The sequence below is a fragment of the Loxodonta africana genome, chromosome 26 (genome assembly GCF_030014295.1).
Source record: "Loxodonta africana isolate mLoxAfr1 chromosome 26, mLoxAfr1.hap2, whole genome shotgun sequence".
NCBI classification, from domain to species: Eukaryota; Metazoa; Chordata; class Mammalia; order Proboscidea; family Elephantidae; genus Loxodonta; species Loxodonta africana.
In genome coordinates this window covers 34,551,279-34,572,276 of record NC_087367.1, presented here as the reverse complement: position 1 = coordinate 34,572,276, position 20,998 = coordinate 34,551,279, and the positions used below count along the sequence as shown (strand labels likewise).

Here is a 20,998-nt window from a genome sequence, read left to right as displayed (position 1 = left end):
GATGACTGCTTTCCATAGAACACGTCATCCTATCCACTTGTTAAAATCATCCTCTGCTGAGGTCACCCTGTGGTGAGCATTCACATTAGACACAAGTATCTCCACATCTCTGACCCATTTGGAAACTGTGGTGGCATAGTGGTTAAGTTTAGCTGCTAACCAAAAGGTCAACAGTTTGAGTCCACCAGATGTGCCTTGGAAACCCTATAGGAAAGTTCTACTCTGTCCTGTAGGGTCACTGTGAGAATCAACTCGACGGCAATGGGTTTGGGTTTTTGCCTATTCAGAGAGGTATATCCACATTCCTCTTCGCCATAAATTCTTGTCTCCAATTTTCCGATCATGTTCCTTACATGTCCCTGACCATCCAGCTAAACCATTGGCCTCAGCCCGTGAATCAGTATACAGTCGTACATCAGACCATTTCTCCTTCCAAACAAAGTGAACAACCAGGTACAAAGCTCGAAGTTCTGCCCATTCAGAGGACTTCCCTTCACCACTGTCTGTCAGAGAGGTCCCAGAAAGGGGCTGTAGTGCTGCCACTGTCCACTTTTGAGTGGTGCCTGCATATCACACAGAACCATATGTAAACCAGGCACAAGTTTTCTCTTTAGTCAGTTGATCATAAGGAATTTTCCATGAGGTTATAGGAGCAGACTGGACAGAGGGCAGATAATGTGACAGGAATGGAGACCAAGTACATTTCAGTCATTTCCACATGCCGCTTGTGCTGTCAGGTCCTGCTCAGGCCTGACCTCGTATATACCACTTCCATTTAATGATGCAGTGCTGTTGTAGACATTGGACTTTATAGCTCTGTGGGTCAGAAGGTACCCAGTTCATGATGGGCAGCCCAGGCCGCATGGTGATTTGGTGGCCGCTGCTTACGCATTCAGTCTCTACTAAGGCCCAGTAAGAAGCCAAAAGTTGTTTCTCAAAAGGAGAAGTTATCTGCAGAGGATGTCAGGGTTTTTCTCCAAAATCCTAAGGGTCTGCACTGTGATTCACCAATAGGGGCCTGCCAAAGACTCCAAACAGCATCTCTACCACCATCACATCAAGCACCATGGGATCAGCTAGATCATATGGCCCAACTGGCAGAGCAGCTTGCACAGAAGCCTGAACCTGTGGCAGAGTCTTATCTTGTCGTGCGCCCCGCTCAAAACTAGCAGCTTTTCAAGTCACTTGATAAATAGGGTGGAGCAGTACACCCAAATGAGGACTGCATTGCCCCCAGAATCCAAAGAAGACCACTAGATGTTGTGCCTCCTTTTTAGTCGTGGGAACAGCCACATGCAGTAATTTATCCTTCACTCTAGAAGGAATACCTCGATATGCCTCACACCACTGGACCCCTAGAAATTTCGTTGAGGTGGAGGATGCCTGAATTTTTGTGGGATTAATTTCCCACCCTCTGGCACGTGAATGTTTTACCAGTAAGTCCAGAGTCATTGACACATCTTCCTTACTTGGTCCGTTCAGCATAATGTCATCAATGTAATGGACCAGTGTGACGTCTTATGGAAGGGGAAGTTGATCGAGGTCCTCTGGACTAAATTATGACATAGGGCTGGAGAGTTGATGTAGCTCTGAGGCAAGCAAGCGAAGGTCTATTGCTGGCCTTGCCAGCTGAAGGTAAACTGCTGCTGATGGTCCTTCAAAACAGAGATGGATAAAAAGGCATTAGCTAGATTGACAGCTGCATACCAGGTACGAGGACATGTATTAATTTGCTCAAGCGATGAAACTACATCTGGAACAGCAGCTGCAGTTGGAGTCACTACATGGCTAAGTTTTTAATAATCTTCTGTCATTCTCCAAGATCTATGTGTTTTTTGCCCAGGCCAAATAGGCAAGTTGAATTGAGGTGTGATGGGAATCATCACCCCTGTATCGTTCAAGTCCTTCATGGTGGCAGTAATCTCTGCAGTCTCTCCAGGAATGCAATTTTGCTTTTGGTTTACTATTATTCCTAGGTAGGGGCAGCTCTAATGGCTTCCACTTGGCTTTCCCTACCATAGTAGCCATTACTCTATTTGTCAGGGATCCATTGTCAGGGTTCTGCCAGCTGCTGAGTATATCTATTCCAATTATGCATTCTGGAACTTGGGAAATCACTGCAGGATGGATTCGGAACCCCACTGGACCTTCTGTGAGACAGACATGAGCCAAGACTCTGTTAATGGCCTGACCTCCGTATGCCACCACTCTGACTGGGCCACACTGATGTTTTGGGACTCCTGGAATTAGTGTCAGTTCAGAGCCAGTGTCCAGTAATGCCCGAAAAATCAGATTATTTCCTTTTCCCCAGTGAACAGTCACTCTCGTAAAAGAGTGTAGATCCCTTTGGGGAAGACTGGGAGAAAAATTAACAGTAAAAATTTTTGACAGTGTATTGAAGTCCTTCCTCAAGGGGACCTGGCCTCCCCTTCATTCATGGGGTTGCGGGTCATTAAACTTGCTCAAATCTGGGAATTGATTGAGGGACCGTGACTCTCTTTTCTGGCAGTTTGAGGTAGACTGCTGTTCACCTGACCTAGAATTCATCTGTTTGTACAGATCAAGTAAATATTTAGTAGATTTCCTATTTCATTCATAGGGACACAATGACTAAGTGTTGCCAACACCATAAGTCCATATGAGTCAGGCTATTCTGACTACTGCTTTGACTCCACTGCCCATTACGGTAACCATGCCCACCTTTGTCCTTTGAATGCAGCTACTTGGCCTCTGCTACCATGGGGTCGAGACAGCCCCATTGTTGTTAGATGTCTTAATTCAGTTAGGACAGTTGTCACTGTTATATCTGATTTATATAAAATAGCAATCACAACAGTCTTCAAGGATGCTGGAGCACCCTTCACAAATTTGTTCCTCACAATTGTGGTAAAAGTTGTGTCCTCTATTGAAAAAGTAATTTTAAAAGCTCCGACCAAAGAAAAGCATTGGCCCTGATGTCTTCACTGGAGAATTCTACCAAACTTTCAGAGAAGAATTAACACCACTACTCCTAAAGGTATTTCAGAGCATAGAAAAGGATGGCATACTCCTAAACTCATTCTATGAAGCCAGCATAACCCTGATATGAAAACCAGGTAAAGACACCACAAAAAAAGAAAATTACAGACCAATATCCCTCATGAACTTAGACGCAAAAATCCTCAACAAAATTCTAGCCAATAGAATTCAACAATATATCAAAAAAATAACTCACCATGACCAAGTGGGATTCAAACCACGTATGCAGGGAAGATTCAACATTAGAAAAACAATTAGTGTAATCCATCACATAAATAAAATACAAGAACCACATGACCTTATCAATTGATGCAGAAAAGGCATTTGACAAAGTTCAGCACCCGGGTATTCATGATAAAAACTCTCAGCAAAATAGGAATAGAAGGAAAATTCCTAAACATTCCAAGGGCATTTATACAAAGCCAACAGCCAGCATCATCCTAAACAGAGAGAGACTGAAAGCATTCCCCTTTCAGAACGGGAACCAGACAAGGATGCCCTTCATCACCACTCTTATTTAACATTGTACTGGAGGTCCTAGCCAGAGCTCTTGGGCTAGATAAAGAAATAAAAGGTATCCCAATTGGTAAAGAAGAAGTAAAAGTATCTTTGTTTGCAGATGACATGATCTTATCCACAAAAACGTAAAGAATCCTCAAGAAAACTATTGAAACTAATAGAAGAGTTTAGCAGAGTATCAAGATACAAAAATGCATAAATCACTTGGATTCCTCTACACCTACAACAGGAACGTTGAGGAGGAAGTCACCAAATCAATACCATTTACAGTAGCCCCCAAGAAGATAAAATAGTTAGGAATAAATCTAACCAGAGACGTAAAAGACCTATACGAAGAAAACTATAAGACACGACTGCAGGAAACCAAAAGAGACCTACATAAGTGGAAAAACATACCTTGCTCATGGATAGAAAGACTCAACTTTGTAAAAATGTCTATTCTACCCAAAGCGATCTATAGATACAATGCAATCCCAATCCAAATACCAGTGACATTTTTTGATGAGATGGAAAAACAAATCACCAACTTCATATGGAAGGGAAAGAGGCCCCAGATAAGTAAAACATTACTGAAAAAGAGCAAAGTGGGAGGCCTCACACTACCTGATTTTAGAACCTATTATACCGCCACAGTAGTCAGAACATCCTGGTACTGGAACAACAACAGATACATAGACCAATGGAACAGAATTGAAAATCCAGGCATAAATCCATCCACATATGAGCAGCTGATATTTGACAAAGGCCCAAAGTCTTAAATGGGGAAAAGACAGTCTCTTTAACAAATGGTGCTGGCATAACTGGATATCCATCAGCAAAAAAATGAAACAAGAGCCACATCTCACACCATGCACAAAAACCAACTCAAAATGTATCAAAGACCTAAATATAAAACCTAAAACGATAAAGATCATGGAAGATAAAATGGGGATAACACTAGGAGCCCTAATACATGGCATAAACAGTATACAAAACAGTCCTAAAAATGTATAAACTCTAGAAGAGAAATTAGATAGCTGGGAGTCACTGAACATCAAACACCTATGCCCATCCAAGGACTTCACCAAAGAGTAAAAAGATTACCTACAGATTGGGAAAAAGTTTTTAGCTATGTCATTTCTGATCAACGTCTGATCTCTAAAGTCTACATGATACTGCAAGAACTCAACAACAAAAAGACAAATAACTCAATTAAAAAATGGGCAAAGGATATGAACAGGCACTTCACCAAAGGTGGTATTCAGGTTGCTAACAGATACATGAGGAAATGCTTACAATCGTTAGGTATTGGAAAAATGCAAATGAAAACTACAATGAGATTCGATCTCACCCCAACAAGGCTGGCATTAACCCAACAAAACACAAAATAATAAATGTTGGAGAGATTGTGGAGAGACTGGAACATTTATACACTGCTGGTGGGAATGTAAAATGGTACAACCATTTGGAAATAAATTTGGCAGTTACTTGAAAAGCTAGTAATAGAACTACCATACGATCCACTAATCCCACTCCTTGGAATACATCCTAGAGAAATAAGAACCTTCACACGAACAAATATATGCACACCCATGTTCATTGCAGCACTGTTTACGATAGCAGAAAGATGGAAGTAACCAAGGTACCCATCAATGGATGAATGGATACATAAATAAAATCTATGGGGCAGTTCTACTCTGTCCTATAGGATCGCTATGAGTCGGAATTGACTTGAAGGCAGTGGCTTTTTTGTTTTGTTTTAGTCACACAGTGGAATACTACGCAACAATTAAGAACAATGATGAATCTGAAACATTTCATAACATGGAGGAATCTGGAAGGCATTATGCTGAGTGAGATTAGTCAGTTGCAAAAGGACAAATATTGTATGAGACCACTATTATAAGAACTGTAGATAAAGTTTAAACAGAAGAAAATATTCTTTGATGGTTACACGGGCGGGGGGCAGGGAGGCAGAGGTCTATTCACTAACTAGATGTTAGGTCAAAATTTCTTCATGTGACTGGAAGGGTAACACATAATACAGAGATAGTCAGTACAACTGGACTAAACCAAAAGCTGAGAAGTTTCCTGAATACAGCCAAATGCTTTGAAAGCCAGAGTAGCAGGGCAGGGGTTTGGAGACCATGGTTTCAGGGGACATCTAGGTCAGTTGGCATAACAAAACGTATTAAGAAAGTGTTCTGCATTCCACTTTGGTGAGAGGCGTCTGAGGTCTTAAACGCTAGAAAGCGGCCATCTAAGATGCATAAATTGGTCTCTACCCACCTGTTGCAAAGTAGAATAATGAACACCAAAGACACAAGGTAAATATGAGCCCTGGAGACAGAAAGGGCCACAAAAACTAGAGACTCCGTCAGCCTGAGACCGGAACAACGAGATGTTACCCAGCTACTACCGATCACTGCCCTGACAGGGAACACATCAGAGAATCCCTGATGGAGCAGGAAATCAGTAGGATTTTAAATTCTCGTGAAGAGACCAGGGTTAATGGTCTAACTGAGACTGGAGGGACCCTGACGGTCATGGTCCCCAGGCCCTTTGATAGCCCAAGATTGAAACCATTCCTGACACCAACTCTACAGACAGGGATTAGCCTGGACTAAAAGACAATGATGCTGGTGAGCAGTGAACTTTGTGCCTCAAGTAGACACATGAGACTATGTGAGCAACTCCTGGCTGGTAACGAGATAAGAAGGAAGAGGGGACAGGAGCTGGCTGAATGGACACGGGGAATACCGGGTGGAGAGGAGAAATGTGCTGTCTCATTAAGGGGAGAGCAGCTGGGAGTGCCTGGCAGGGTTTGTATATCTTTTTATATGAGAGACTGACTTGATTTGTAAACTTTCACCTAAAGCACAATAAAGATATTAAAAAAAAAAAAAAAATAGGTTTTGTCCTCTAGGCACTCCAGATGTGGGTCTGTGGGTCTAACCTGATAAATCCACCATAGCATGCCAACTTCCCTAAGCCTTTGGATACCTTCTTCTACAGTATACCAAGGTAGGTCTGGCAATTCAACTTTATTTAGTGTAGGCCACCTTGTAATCCATGCTTCAGCAACCCAACCAAATAAACTGTTAGAGCCTTTCCCAACTTTTTGAGCTGAAACATTGAATGAAGAATCTGTGCTTAGTGGACCCATATCAATAAACGCAGGCTGGTCGATCTTTATGTTCCTTGCACCATTATCCCACATTCTTAATAGCCATTCCCACACATACTCCCCACGTTTCTGTTTGTGCGTATTAGAAAATTCAAGCAGTTCTTTTGAAGTGTAGCGTACCTCCTCTTTGGTCACACTTTGTACTTCACCTTTTGGGGCTCGCTGGGACTTAAGACTAGTTATAGGCCTAGAAGCCAGAATTGTTTTGAGAACATTTAGCATTGTCTTGTGAAGCATCTGCCTCAGGCGATGCCCCAGGCAATGACTCAGGCAAGGGATCTTCAGCAGCAGCTGGGCTAGTGCAGATCTCATTGGATGGGAGTGGAGGAGCTAATCGGTTTTCTGAGCAGGGCGGTATAGCATACAAACATGAAGTAACTCTTCAGATGGGAGTGGTTATGCTGGCAAGTGTGATTCAGTGGAATTTAGAGGCTCGTTCCTGATTATCTCCTTCTTTGTCCCCATCAAGATCCCATTTCTTCTCAATCAGTGTCCTTTCTTTAACTTCAGACACCTTTCTAGGTTGGCAGTTGAGCTGGCATTGTAATTTAGCCACTGCTACAATAAGGCTCTGAGTTTGTTTTTTGGCTGTTTCAGCTCTGACCTTTGACTCCAAAGCCCTGAGTGCATCTCTTTCTTTCATCAGTTTGTCTAGTGAAAGTAGGATGAACCAACCAGCTTCCTTATATTTCTCATTCTGACAGAGCTGTAGAAAAATACCGCACATGCGTTTCCCCTGAGTCTCACCTTTGACCAATGCCTGATCTACTGGTGGTGATATTTTGTGTAATTGTATCGCCACCTCATGCCATGGATTAGCAGTGCCCTCTTTACTGCTGGAAGGAGAGTTGTCAGCATCTTTAAGACTAACCAGACTTGAGAACCAATTTAGAAAACTCATCCTTACAATTTTGTTTCTCTAGAACCACTCTCGGTACCAAATGTCTTAGGCTGGGTTATCCAGAGAAGCAAAACCAGTTAAGTGTATAAATACAGAGAGAGATTTATATCAAGGAAATGGCTCATGTGATTGTAGAGGCTGAAACGTCCCAAGTCCATGTATCAGGATAGAGGCTTCTCAATTCACATAGCCACAGAGGCTGGTGGACCCAAGATTGGCAGATTGGAGAGCGGGGCTCCTGCTCTCAGGCTGTGAAGATCAGTGAATTCCAATATCTGCAGATGAGCTGATAGCTCAAGTCCCAAGAGCTGGAGGTGAGATGAACAGGAGGCAGCGCACGACCCAGAGTGAGCAAAAAGCCCCAACATCTGATTATATTTGGATGCAGGCCACACCCCCAAGGAGACTCCCTTTCAGCTGATGGACTCCTCACAGCAGATTCAGTCATGGCAGTGATCACATATAAACACTGAGAATCGTGGCCCAGCCAAGTTGACACACAATCTTAATCATCACACAGGTCTACAAAGATGTAGCATTTTAGTATTTCCGGCATGCCCTTTTTTCTGCCAGTTTGCAATAATTATGATTTGTGTTTTGTAGTTAGACTCCAGCCTTTATGCTTTTATTTATTGCCCTTTTTATTTGAGAATTAGCCAAGAGGCTATAAGTTGTGGCAAGATATAATAAATATAGAGTTGCATATAGTTGCATAAAAAATACGTGGTGGTAATAATACATCCTTAACTTTGATGTAGGATTTACAGTTTAAGAAGCACTTTCATGTGTGTTACTTGTTCTTCATGCTGTATGTGTTGTGAGGAAAGCATTCATTATCCTTGTTTTACAGAGAATGAAACTATTGGTTAGAGCTTAACACTAAAATTGTACTAATCATGTGGCTAATTGGTAGTAAAGCTGGAACTAGTTCCCCAGTCTTTCCAAGCCTGTGATGTTCATTATAAAAGACAATATTTATGAAGACAAGTTGATTGACCCATAGTCCAGATACTCCTGTTTTTAAAAATCATTGCTACCTTCTACTGAATTAGTTCATTAATCTGTTAGGTTTTACCCTTGTATAATGTACAGAATTGAACTTCAGCTGGTTCCTGAAAAACAATTATGCTTTGATGGAATACCAGAATTGAGTTAGTACTTCTACTTTAGTAGCATAACGTATTTACATAAAATGATCATTTTTTACATTTATTATATATTTATTATCAGATTGCTTTATATGAGTCTTATGTTTCAGGACAGTTTTTTTTTAACTTTATTATTTCTCGTAAAATCTCAAGCGGTATTAATTGGTAAATACATACCCTCTTGTTAAATTAAGCTTGTAACAAGTATTTCTAGATATATTGCAATGAGCAGCCTTATCCATATTATATATAAATTTTTAGAGCTTTAACAGACTCTTTAAGAGTTAAGCTAGTTCAGATCCCTTCTTTTTATAAATGAGGAAATCAGGGCCCACAGAGATTGTGACTTGTTTTAGGTTCTCAGATGCTTAGTGGCGGAAAACTCGGATCTCTTAATGTCCCAGTCCAATATATTCATCCACTACTTCCAAGGGCATCACTGAATAATCAGAATTGAGGGAATGGGAACTTGTTTCGAGCTGGCTTTGGATATTTAGGCTATATAAAAGATACTTTTTAAATGTTGACCATGAAGTAAAATATTTTTAAATGAAGAAACACCCTTGATCATTGTAGAAGTACGTAGAATAATAGAAATTTTACAGAGTTTTTCCGATATTCTCCTTTTACCCATTGTTTTTCATTACTCTAGGACTTTTTAAGTTAGAACTATGATAGGATATTCAAAGAGTATATTTCATTACATATATAACATTCTAATGCCTCATTTATAGTTATTATATTGATAAAATTAAACTCATTCTGTTTTAGGGCCTATCTAATACATAAGCAGGTAGCAAATTTATATAATTATTACTTCAATAAGGAGTAAGTCAAGCTTTACCCATTTAATCTTTTCCTTGCTCAAAATAACTAATAAAAACCATTCCTGAAATTTTCTTATTGATGTGTATGTTTTTCTTCTACTGTCTTTTCAAAATGATTTGATGCCTATTTGTCTAGACTAGGGCAATATGTCAGTGGTAAAATTGTTTTCTGAGTGTTGTAAAAGAATGTGTGTATGTGTGTGTATCTCCCACTATTGTTTTCCCATCTACGGAATTTTCCTGCTATCTTAAGAAAAAACCCAAACCCATTGCCATCGCGTCGACTCCGACTCATAGCGACCCTATAGGACAGAGTAGAACTGCTCCATAGGGTTTCCAAGGAGCGCTGGGTGGAATCAAACTGCCAGCCTTTTGGTTAGCAGCCGTAGCACTTAACCACTACACCACCAGTAATATGTCTTATATTTCTAATGTCTTTAACTCCTTTGCCGAGAAGTTCTTGAAGTTAGAGTTTGTATAGCAATACTTGGCATTTAAAAAATAAGAAAAAACACTTTCTGATTATGACTAGTTGTTGGTCAACATTTTATTTTAGCACTATTGAAAAAATAGAATTTGAAAAGAGCTCTGCTCCCTCCACTATAAAGGAATCTGCAGCGTAGATAACAATCAACGTTTGTTTTTATGTGTTGCTTTCACTTGAATTTATATATAATTGTATAGTTTGAAAATTTATTCGTGCTCCTGGTGAAATTCATCTCCTGCTGGTCATTCCAGCCTGCATTATTCAAAATGAAGTCAAAGTACAGCCCATAGCAGTTTGTTTTCACTCTTACATAAACATGGCTGTTCATAGCATCCTTGGAGCAGGAATAAAAGCAATTATTTTATGTCTGATCTTCAGTTTAGACTTGTTCTGCTAGACTCCAGTAGTTAGGCAGGTATTCGTATTTAGTATATTTAGTATTTGATGGTGTCACCAAAAACTTGAAAGCATGACTTGCTGCCAATCAAAAGTCTTAATTGCTAATCAGGACGTGATGCCAATGACTCCTCATTGTAAGGTGTTCTAGACATTGAACTTCTCTAACTGAGCAAAATGGTTAGTTGACCTACTTCTTAAGGGCATATTTTCTATCAAGCTCACCTATTTTAACTCCCTTAAAATGGTTCCTCTAGGGCTTCTATCATTTAAGAAAGAATTTCAGCTCCAGCCCTCTTACTTTGATTTTTATTAGAAAAGCATCTCCTGGTTTCTCCTTTTTCACCTTTGCCTCCCAAACCCACATAAAAATGAAGAAGTCCTGATTTCTTAGTCAAGAAGAATTTGTTTTTTAAAAATAGTTTCCTCTTTTGGTAGCCTTGAGCAAGTTCAGTTGTTCATCAGCCTTTTACTTGGTGCCAGAGGCAGTGGTGCCAGCATTTAACATTTCTTGTTTGACTGCCACAGTTGTGTTATCCCTTGGTAAATTGGTAAAGCATATATTTGTGACACCTCCATTTCACAGTAGCATCTAGTACCTTCACTATGTCCTGTGGCATTTAATCTGACTTTAATATTATTACATTTTTATCTAATCTGGTAATCAAGGTTTTATTTTTAAACACTTCTCATACCTGTATTTGAGTATTTCCTTCTCATGTTACTCATTTCTGCTTCCCAAGAAAAGATTTTTCTTTCAAATTTTATTTAAATTATATTAAATAGTAAAACTGGTACTTCATTTAAAAGTTTTATATAAAAATGAAAAGAACTCCAAGTTAAAAACTAAGCTTTAAATTAATCACAGAACACATTCACCCTACAGAGGACTTTGCCCAGTTGACTAGTGCATTTTGAGGGTGATTTTTATGCTTTCTGTAGACATTAGAAGCAAACAATTCTGCACAGTAATACGTATTTTTTAATCTTTCTCCCTAACTTTTATGATAATTTGCCTTAAACTCTAGTTCCTGGCAAAGAGCTTTGGAACTGAGGAATATGATGTGTTGCATTGTTTTAGAGCTAAATGTAGAAGTTACATTCTCTTATAGTTTCAGAACCTTCATATAAGGTGCTAGTTCTCAACAGTTCTGAATCTCGACATTTCAGCATGTAGCCTCCAGATTACTTCTTCAAATGGCTCTACTTTTAAAATGCTTATTTCAACTGTGTGATAATTTTGGCTTTAGAATTAGGAGTGCAGGGGGTTGAAGTGGTCTTTCCTTTTGTTCTACCAAGAAAAGGGCTGATTTAAGCTATTTTTATAGTTTATGGATTACAAAAGAACATGATTTTGATGTGGTGTGTTTAGTCTCAAGAATATCTAAATTAACTTGGGTGGTAGAATTAGGAGAGAAAGTTCATGTAACTGAATATTGAGATTTTTTTTTCTTTTGTTTTTACAAGAAAGATTTGCCCATTTTGCTCACATCCTAGTACAGATTATGTCACAGAGCCAAAATTTGCTTAATTTGTTAGCTGGTTAGTGGAATTCACAGTATAGTGGAAAATGTTTGGAGATAATTCTGTGCAATAGTAGAAACTTCAGTTGCTTCCTCGTATTTCTTCAGGGCAGTGATCACAACCAGATTCAACGTATGCACAAAGCAGCGGATACCATGGTAGCTGCCGTCGCTGATTGCTTTTACCATGTTGGATCCATTGTCAGTCTCAAAGACCTACTTCCAGCTAGGTGCCTTGAACTCAAATAGCTTTTCACACAGACCTCAGGATGTGAGCCAAGGTATGGCCTTTTTTCATGAGCTGGGCCTACATATGGGTTGACAGTAACCTGCAACTTTTATGGAAAAGAGACTACTGGCTGTAGTTTAATGACCAGTTGCAGTTATTATTAGGCAGGTAGTATGTGTTCTTCAGGTATTTGAAGTACTCTCACCTTTTAGACATTATCCCTTTTTTCCATATGTTTTTGTCAAAAGGACTATTCAAGAAGAAAATTCTCATTGGAACTTGGTATAAAGGTCTAAAATGTACCTGCTTAATGATTCAACCATTGTCTTTAATATGAGTTGTGTGTGATTTCTGTCATGTATTTGGTCTAACAAATATTTATTTAAACTTCTATAGATTCTTATTTTAATAATAGGATTTCTCCTACTAATCATCTTTCCTAGGATTAGGGAGTTGGCATTCATGAATAGTGCTTAGAGTTTAGAATCAGTAGTTTTCCCAGGGTAACTTATATGTTGGCGTGGTGGATACAGTAAAGCTCTAAATTACATCAATACATTTTTCTCTCCACCCTAGAGGTTCTTGTTTCTTCTAGGAGAAAACACTGTAATTCCAAAACTCCCATATCCTTCCTCCCTGCCTAGCAAAATAGATTTCTTTAGTTGAAATTTTATTTGAGAGTGCAATGGATCAACCTGATTGAACATAGATCCTAGAAAATCATCTGTATTTTACCACAGCTGTAACCATACCTCTTCTGTTGTTCTCAGACTACTTGTTGTTTTCCTGTCTTGATTTAGCAGCCCGACTATTTACGAGTTTTTTAAGCCCTGTTATTAGAGTCCTTGTAAATTCAAAAGGGATGTCGTCAAGCAGCTTATGTACTTTTCTTGACTGTCAGTGTTAGACACTAGTTGTTAGTAGCTATTGGTAATGGAGAACTTCAGTTCCTCTACCAGAATCATATCTTTACTAAGAAAATGGTCAGACTCTCTACTAAACTATAGTCTCAACTTTATTTCATCGTTATAAAAGATGCAATATCTTACTTCACACTAGCAGTAACTACTATGATATTTCAGTCTTAAAACATTCACTATACTCTCCTTACACACATGTGAACTTACATATTCATATATGCCTGCATACACAGAAGTTGACTGAAATGATATACAGTATAACATCTGTCAAGTAGTGGCAAAGAAATTGGCCATGTGTTCTGTGGCTTCTGCATACCTCAGGGAAGATAAGAAGAAAGCGTAAGGGAGGGAGGCAGTAACCCAGTGACATACTGTGCCTCTTCAGTTAAATCACTGAAGATTGTCAGATGAGGTACTACATACCTTAGAGTGAAAAATACCTGTGAATACTAATCTTTTCACACACTGTAGGAACCAAATTCAGTATACATTTGTGTAGTTCTGTACCTCATTTACCTGAGTGAATCTTGTTAATTTACTACTTTTCTGCCTATAGTTAAGCACCGGATTACTCCTGACCAGATTTTTGTCTTTGTGATAAAGAATGGTTTATTCGTACTTAGATGGCATGTTATTTTAACGACTCTTCTACCTTCCATTATTCTTCTTCTAGTTCTCCAAGACTCCATGCCCACTCTGTGAAATATTTTCTAAGCAGTAATGTCATAATGTGTATTTATGTGAATAACATGTTGAGAGTTGGAATAGACAGAAGGAAATTCATAAGTTCTTTTTTTTTTTTTAGGAAATCTTGTGATAAACTATTACTACATTAATATAGAAAATTTAAAGAAATTCTTTGATGTCTTATATACCAAAACCTTTCTGTAAAACATCCTATTATGATCCACAGTATGATGTAAGGTTGGGTCTGTTTTAGACCCTGAATAGGAAATAGCAGAAGGATAACTTTAAAATATTCTTATGCTTTTAATATTGTCCAGTGGATTATACTCTAAAACATAGTGTTAAAATTCCAGTGAATGGAAGCACATTGTACTAAGATACCCAGTCGTGATCTTATATTTCACTCTGAAATAGTTCCTCTTTTGGGGGATCGTGGGTGGGGAGAAGGATTAATATACTCAGTGAGTGAAATACAAGTAGTGTTAAAACAAGAAACTACATGTTCTTTGACTCCCAACTCTTAGAAGACAGAGGATAGACATCTTTCAATATTAGATAATAGAAGTAATTTCTCTACCTGTAGGTATTTATAATTAATTACTCTAAGTGTGTTTTTAAGAGTGTGAATCTAAGAACATATCAGGTATCTGGACCTTTTATGACATTTTTACCATGTTTACCTCTTGTCTATTTTTGCATTTGAAGGAAAAACTTACTCAAAGTTTTATTTATTGTCTTAGGTATTATCCCATGACTTCAAAAGCAGCAAAGAATCAAATTTAAACTCCCCTGATATATATTATTTGTGTGTCAGAATGTACACTATTATTTTCATTTTAACCACTATTATTAACTTATAGAAGTCCTAAAATTTTATTTTTCCTTTCATTTCTTTCCATATTAAAAATTTTTTTTTTCAGATCTAAAAGGGAAAGTGTTAAAACAGGAGTAAAGCCAGATGCATCGGATCAAGAACCAGAAGGACTTACTCTTTTGGTACCAGACATCCAAAAGACTGCTGAGATAGTTTATGCAGCCACCACTAGTTTGCGGCAAGCAAATCAAGGTAGAGAACTATCTCATTTTTATGCTGCTTTTCATTTGATCCTAAGTATTTGTTGCGTCGATTTCATTTACCAACTGAAAACTGCTTTCCTCTTCCTTCTTTATGTTGCTAATGATTTGAAAGCAAGTTTTTCTACTTAAAATTTTTGTTCTCTGCCAGATTTTCAGTTTAATTATGAATAGTCTCTAATTTTAAAATAATTTATCACTATTTTGTATGATTGCTAAGAATAAATTTAGTAGGCTGACAGCATGCATCATAAATTTCTCTTTTCCTTCTACAGAAGGTCATCAAATTGAAAAATGCCATTGTATTAAATAGAAAATCAATATACCAAAGTACATTAAGACTAAGAATTTAATTTAAATTCATATTTTTCATAGGTTAGCAACATGTTATAACTCTGCTTTATCTTTCACTTCTTGCTGTTTTTGCCTGAATAGATTTTAACATTTTTATATTTTAACATTTAAAGTTGATGAGGTTATTAGTCCTATTTTTTATGTGTATGACATAGAAAGAAATCTCAAAATAATACAATCAAGATAACTGTGAAAAATTTGGAAATTTTTTGGAATCCTAAATTAGAATTCTAGAAGTAAGCTGTTTTTAGTTTTAATTTTAAAACGTATACTCATGTAACTTATCTTGAAATTTTAAATAACAGAAAAAAAACTAGGTGAATACTCAAAGAAGGCAGCTATGAAACCTAAACCTATGACAGTATTAAAATCACTTGACGAAAAATATGTAGCTGTCATGAAGAAATTACAGTTTGGTAAGTAGAAATTTTAATCTTTATATCTCACTTTGCATTTTTTAACATTCTTATTGAAATTGGTTCTTTTTGGTAAGTTAAAAATTTTAAAATTTGCTTGTAACATGAATTATCCTCTATGAAAATTTTTTATCTGTTTTGAATTTTTATTTATACTTGGAAATGATGAATTCAGCAGGACTATGGAAGCCTGGAAAAAAATAAAAACAAAGGGTCAAATGCCTAAGAAACAGGCTTCTCCGTTACTTTATGTCCTGGCTTGAAGGAAGCCAAGACCTGAAATTTTGAAGTTAGTCTGAGTTCCTTTCCATTTTAGACTTCCGTGAGATCCCTTTGGGACAATGTAACTACACTTAGTTCTCTTCTAACCTTTCTTATTCCAAAACTCTGACAAGTAAGAATTGCTGAAAAGGTCATATCATTACTCCTCATAAGATACTTACTGGTCTATAAATAAATATCATATTTCAAATTTTGATGACCAGTATTGACTCATGCTTGGGAACCAGACCAAAGGACTTTGAATGTATTAAAAAGAACATGAAAGTAGAGGTTAAAAATGTAGATTTTTGTCATACTGCCATACTCTCTTTGAAATTTAAGTATAAATCATTTCGCTTTCAGCCTGTTTACCTCCCAGTCTTTCTAGAAAGATCACATGACATGATATATTTGAAAATGATTAAAGCGCTCAGGAAGATTATTGAAAAGGTCTTATTCATCATTTTAAGATTAGAAGAAATGAGGAGCAGAATAAACTGATGTTCAGAAAGAGTGTATGAATTTTGTGATCCGTGTTTCTGAATAATTGTTTCAGCCATTGATAGGTTGTGACCATTTTGTTTAAAATGCACTTGAATTCAGGAAAACATAATAACTAAATCTAAAGTCTGTAAAGCACTATATTAATAATGACTAATGATTACCAAAGTAACAAAAATGTTGTCTGCCATAACCTTAAAGTTATAAAACACTAAGAATAAATGCTAAAAATATATAATAGAAATTAAACATACACAACTTCAAGACGATATAAAGGAAAAAACATAATTATCAGGAAAGGCCACATACCAGTATGGCCACTGCAGCCACACTCAACATCACAGTTAGGAGGGAAAGTATACTTAGAGTTTCAATAGACTTAATTTTTAAAACATCTCAAATCAAAACATTTGTAGTGATAATTTGATTAATATATTTTCTTAGTACAAATTTTCTTTGGAAACTGAATTTTCCCCTACTGTCAGAAAAACACACTGCAGTAGATTGGCCATGTGTTGAGAGTTGTCAGTAGCATTGCGTCAAATATTAGACATACACCTTACATGATTTTGCTGTACCCAGTTCAAGGTAACTACTGCTAGCCTAGTAGCAAAAATCAAGTTAGGTAGGTTTATCCTTAGCTTTACATTGCTATACACTTTTTCACTTTGTCACAACCTGTTCCCACACAAAGCATCTCGCTATTTCTCTTCCCCTACCACAGATTCAAAACCCTGAAGGACCAACTTTTGCTTCTTTATTGTACTGAGTGAGATTTGGTCTCTGTGTTGCCCTAACCAGTTGCCAAAGCATGCTTATTGAAACCTTTCATTTGTATTACTGCATTAAAGGGCTTTGCCTTATGGCTGGAATTTTGGACCTCAAGTCAGTGGAGAGAATTTTTGTTAGGAAATCCCTGAAATTATGCTTAGGTTAAAATAAATCCTGAAGAACTAATTAAGACCTTTTACTGTAACTGGTATGGATATCAGGAGACCAGGAACTAGTTGTTTCCTACCCACTCTCATTAGTCATAGCACTAATACTTCCCGTAACTAGGTAAAGGGAAGGAAAAAGCAGCCCATGGTCATGGTGTTTCTAATGCAAGTTTTTAAATAGATTTTAGTAAACCTGATGTGATTTGCTGTCTCTACTCAGCTTTGGATTACGACTCTTTCATAATTCACAAAGACTTTGGATAAAACTAGATTAATTTGTATTCTAGTTTCTTAATTTCAGTTTAATTTATAGTTTTCAATTTCTTCTTCAGTGTTCAGAGGGTGGGGGGCAAGAGGCAGAAATAAGGTCAGGAAGAGAGAAGAGGTTATTCTTCTAACCAAGCATGGAACCCTTCTACCTGGTAAAACTATTCCTCCCTTGGGATTTTTTTTTTTTTTTTAATTCTATTTTTAGATGAAGGTTTACAGAACTAGTTTCTCATCAAACAGTTAGTATACACATTGTTGCATGACATTGGTTAACAACCCCACAACATGTCAACACTCTCCCTTCTCAACCCTGGGTTCCCTATTACCAGCTTTCCTGTTCCCGTGCCAGGACTGCTAATACACCCGTTTAGTCTTGTTTTGTTCCATGGGGCTTTCAATCTTTGGCGGAAGGGTAAACCACAGGAGTGACCTCATTATGGGTAGAGGGGTGTCCGGGACCATACTCTCAGGGTCTCTCCAGTTTCTGTCAGGCCAGCAAGCCTGGTCTTTTTTTTTTTTTTTATTGTACTTTAAGTGAAAGTTTACAAATCAAGTCAGTCTCTCATACAAAATCTTATACACACGTTGCTGTGTACTCCTATTTGCTCTACCCCGTAATGAGACAGCACATTCCTTCTCTCCACCCTGTATTCCCATGTCCATTCAGCCAGTTTCTGTCCTCCTGTGCCTTCTCGTTTTCCCTCCAGACAGGAGCTGCCCACATAGTCTCATGTGTCTACTTGAGCCAAGAAGCTCACTCCTCACCAGTATCATTTTCTATCTTATACTCCAGTCCATTCCATGTCTGAAGAGTTGGCTTTAGGAATGATTCCAGTCTTGGGCTAACAGAAGGGCTGGGGACCATGACCTCCGGGGTCCTTCTAGCCTCAGTCAGACCATTAAGTCTGGTCTTTTTAGAAGAACTTGAGGTCTGAATCCCACTGCTCTCCTGCTCCATCAGGGATTCTCTATTGTGTTCCCTGTCAGGGCAGTCATCTAGTTCTTCTGGTCTCAGGCTGATGTCGTCTCGGGTTTATGTGGCCCTTTCTGACTCTCGTGCTCATAATTACCTTGTGTCTTTGGTGTTCTTCATTCTCCTTTGCTCCAGGTGCATTGAGACCAATTGATGCATCTTAGATGGCCAGTTGCTAGCGTTTAAGACCCCAGATGCCACTCACCAAAGTGGGACGCAGAATGTTTTCCTAATAGATTTTATTATGCCAGTTGACCTAGATGTCCCCTGAAACTATGGTCACCAAATTCCCACCCCTGCTACTTTGGCCTTTCAAGCATTTGGTTTATTCAGGAAACTGCTTTTGGTTTACTCCAGTTGTGCTGACCTCTCTATATTGTCTGTTGCCTTTCACGTCACCTAAAATAGTTCTTGTCTACTATCTAATTAGAGAGTACCCCTCTCCTTCCCTTCCTCCCCACCCTCATATCCATCAAAGAATATTTTCTTCTCTGTTTATACTATTTCTTGAGTTCTTATAATAGTGGTCTCGTACAATGTTTGTCCTTTTGCAGCTGACTAATTTCACTCAGCATAAATGCCTTCCAGATTCCTCCATGTTATGAAATCTTTCACATATTCATCATTGTTCTTTATCAGTGCATAGTGTTCCATTGTGTGAATGAATATACTATAATTTATTTATCCATTCATCCATTGACAGGCACCTTGGTTGCTTACATCTTTTTGCTATTGTAAACAGTATTGCAGTGAACATGGGTGTGCATGTATCTGTTCGTATAAGGGCTTTTATTTCTCTAGGATATATTCCAAGGAGTGGGATTGCTAGATCGTATAATAGTTCTATTTCTGGCTTTTTAAGGAAGCGCCAAATTGATTTCCAAAGTACCATTTTACATTCCCACCAGCAGTATATAAGTGTTCCAGTCTCTCCACAACCTCTCCAACATTTATTATTTTGTGGTTTTTTTTGATTAATGCCAGCCTTGTTGGAGTGAGATGGAATCTCATTGTAGTTTTCATTTGCATTTCTCTAATACCTAATGATCATGAGCATTTCCTCATGTATCTGTTAGCTACCTTTTTAATTATTTCTATTTTTGTTGTTGAGGTTTTGTAGTATCTTATAGATTTTAGAGCTCAGACGCTGATCAAAAATGTCATAGCTAAAAACTTTTTCCCAGTCTGTAGTAGTTACTCTTATGGTGAAACCTTTGGATCAGCATAGGTGTTTGATTTTCAGGAGCTCTCAGTCATCTAGTTTCTCTTCTGGTGTTTGTGCATTGTTAGTAATGTTTTGTATTCTATTTATGCTATGTATTAAGGCTCCTAGAGTTGTCCCTATTTTTTCTTCCCTAATCTTTATAGTTTTAGATTTTATATTTAGGTCCTTGAACTATTTTTAGTTAGTTTTTCTGCGTGGTGTTAGGTATGGGCCTTGTTTCATTTTTTTGGAGATGGATATCCAGTTATGCCAGCACCATTTGTTAAAGAGACTGTCTTTTCCCCATGCAACTGACTTTGGGATCTTTGTCAAATATCAGCTGTTCATATGTGGATGGATTTATGTCTGGATTCTCAATTCTTATCCATTGTTCTATGTATCTGTTGTTGTACCAGTGCTAGGCTGTTTTGACTACTGCGGCAGTATAATAAAAAAAAATACGTCCTGAAATTAGGTAGTGTGAGGCCTCCCACTCTGTTCTTCTTTTTCAGTAATGTTCTGCTTCCCCGGGGCATCTTTCCCTTCCATATGAAGTTGGTGATTTGTTTCTCCATCTCATTAAAAAATGTTGTTGAAATCTGTTTCGAAGTTGCATTGTATCTATAGATCGCTTTTGGTAGAATAGCATTTGTACGATGTTGACTCTTCCTATGCATGAGCAAGGTATGTTTTTCCACTTATGTAGGTCTCTTTTGGTATCTTACTAAAGTGTCTTGTAGTTTTCTTTCTATAGGTCTTTTACATCTCTGATTAGAGTTATTCCTAAGTATATTATCTTCTTGGGGGCTACTGTAAATGGTATTAATTTGGTGATTGATTTCCTCTTTGATGTTCTCTTTTGGTGTGGAAATCAACTGATTTATGTATGTTTATCTTGTATCCTGATACTCTGCTGAACTCTTATATTAGTTTCAGGAGTTTTCTTGACGATTCTTTAGGGTTGTCTGTGTATAACATAACGTCATTTGCAAAGAGACATACTTTTACTTCTTCCTTAACAATCTGGATGCCCTTTATTTCTTTATCTAGCGTCATTGCTCTAGCTATGACCTCCAGCACAATGTTGAACAAGAGTGGTGATAAAAGGCATCTTTGGTTCCTGTTCTCAAGGGCTATGCTTTCAGACTCTTTCCTTTTGGGATGATGTTGGCTGTTGGTTGGCTTT

At 37.9% G+C, this 20,998-nt stretch overlaps 1 protein-coding gene across 14 annotated transcripts in view; it reads left to right on the top strand.

Annotated features, from left to right (window-relative positions):
• The window catches only part of BIRC6 (baculoviral IAP repeat containing 6), a 582,018-nt gene that overhangs the window by 493,596 nt on the left and 67,424 nt on the right, over nucleotides 1–20,998 (top strand). For 13 of the 14 annotated variants that reach the window (XM_064277234.1, XM_023555261.2, XM_003416066.4 and 10 more), the window contains 2 exons: nucleotides 14,742–14,887; nucleotides 15,555–15,665. In XM_064277234.1, the coding sequence (XP_064133304.1) occupies nucleotides 14,742–14,887; nucleotides 15,555–15,665 (257 nt within the window). Of the gene's footprint in view, nucleotides 1–12,093; nucleotides 12,267–14,741; nucleotides 14,888–15,554; nucleotides 15,666–20,998 lie in introns of those variants that run through there. The other variant, XR_002787222.2, reaches the window with a different exon arrangement.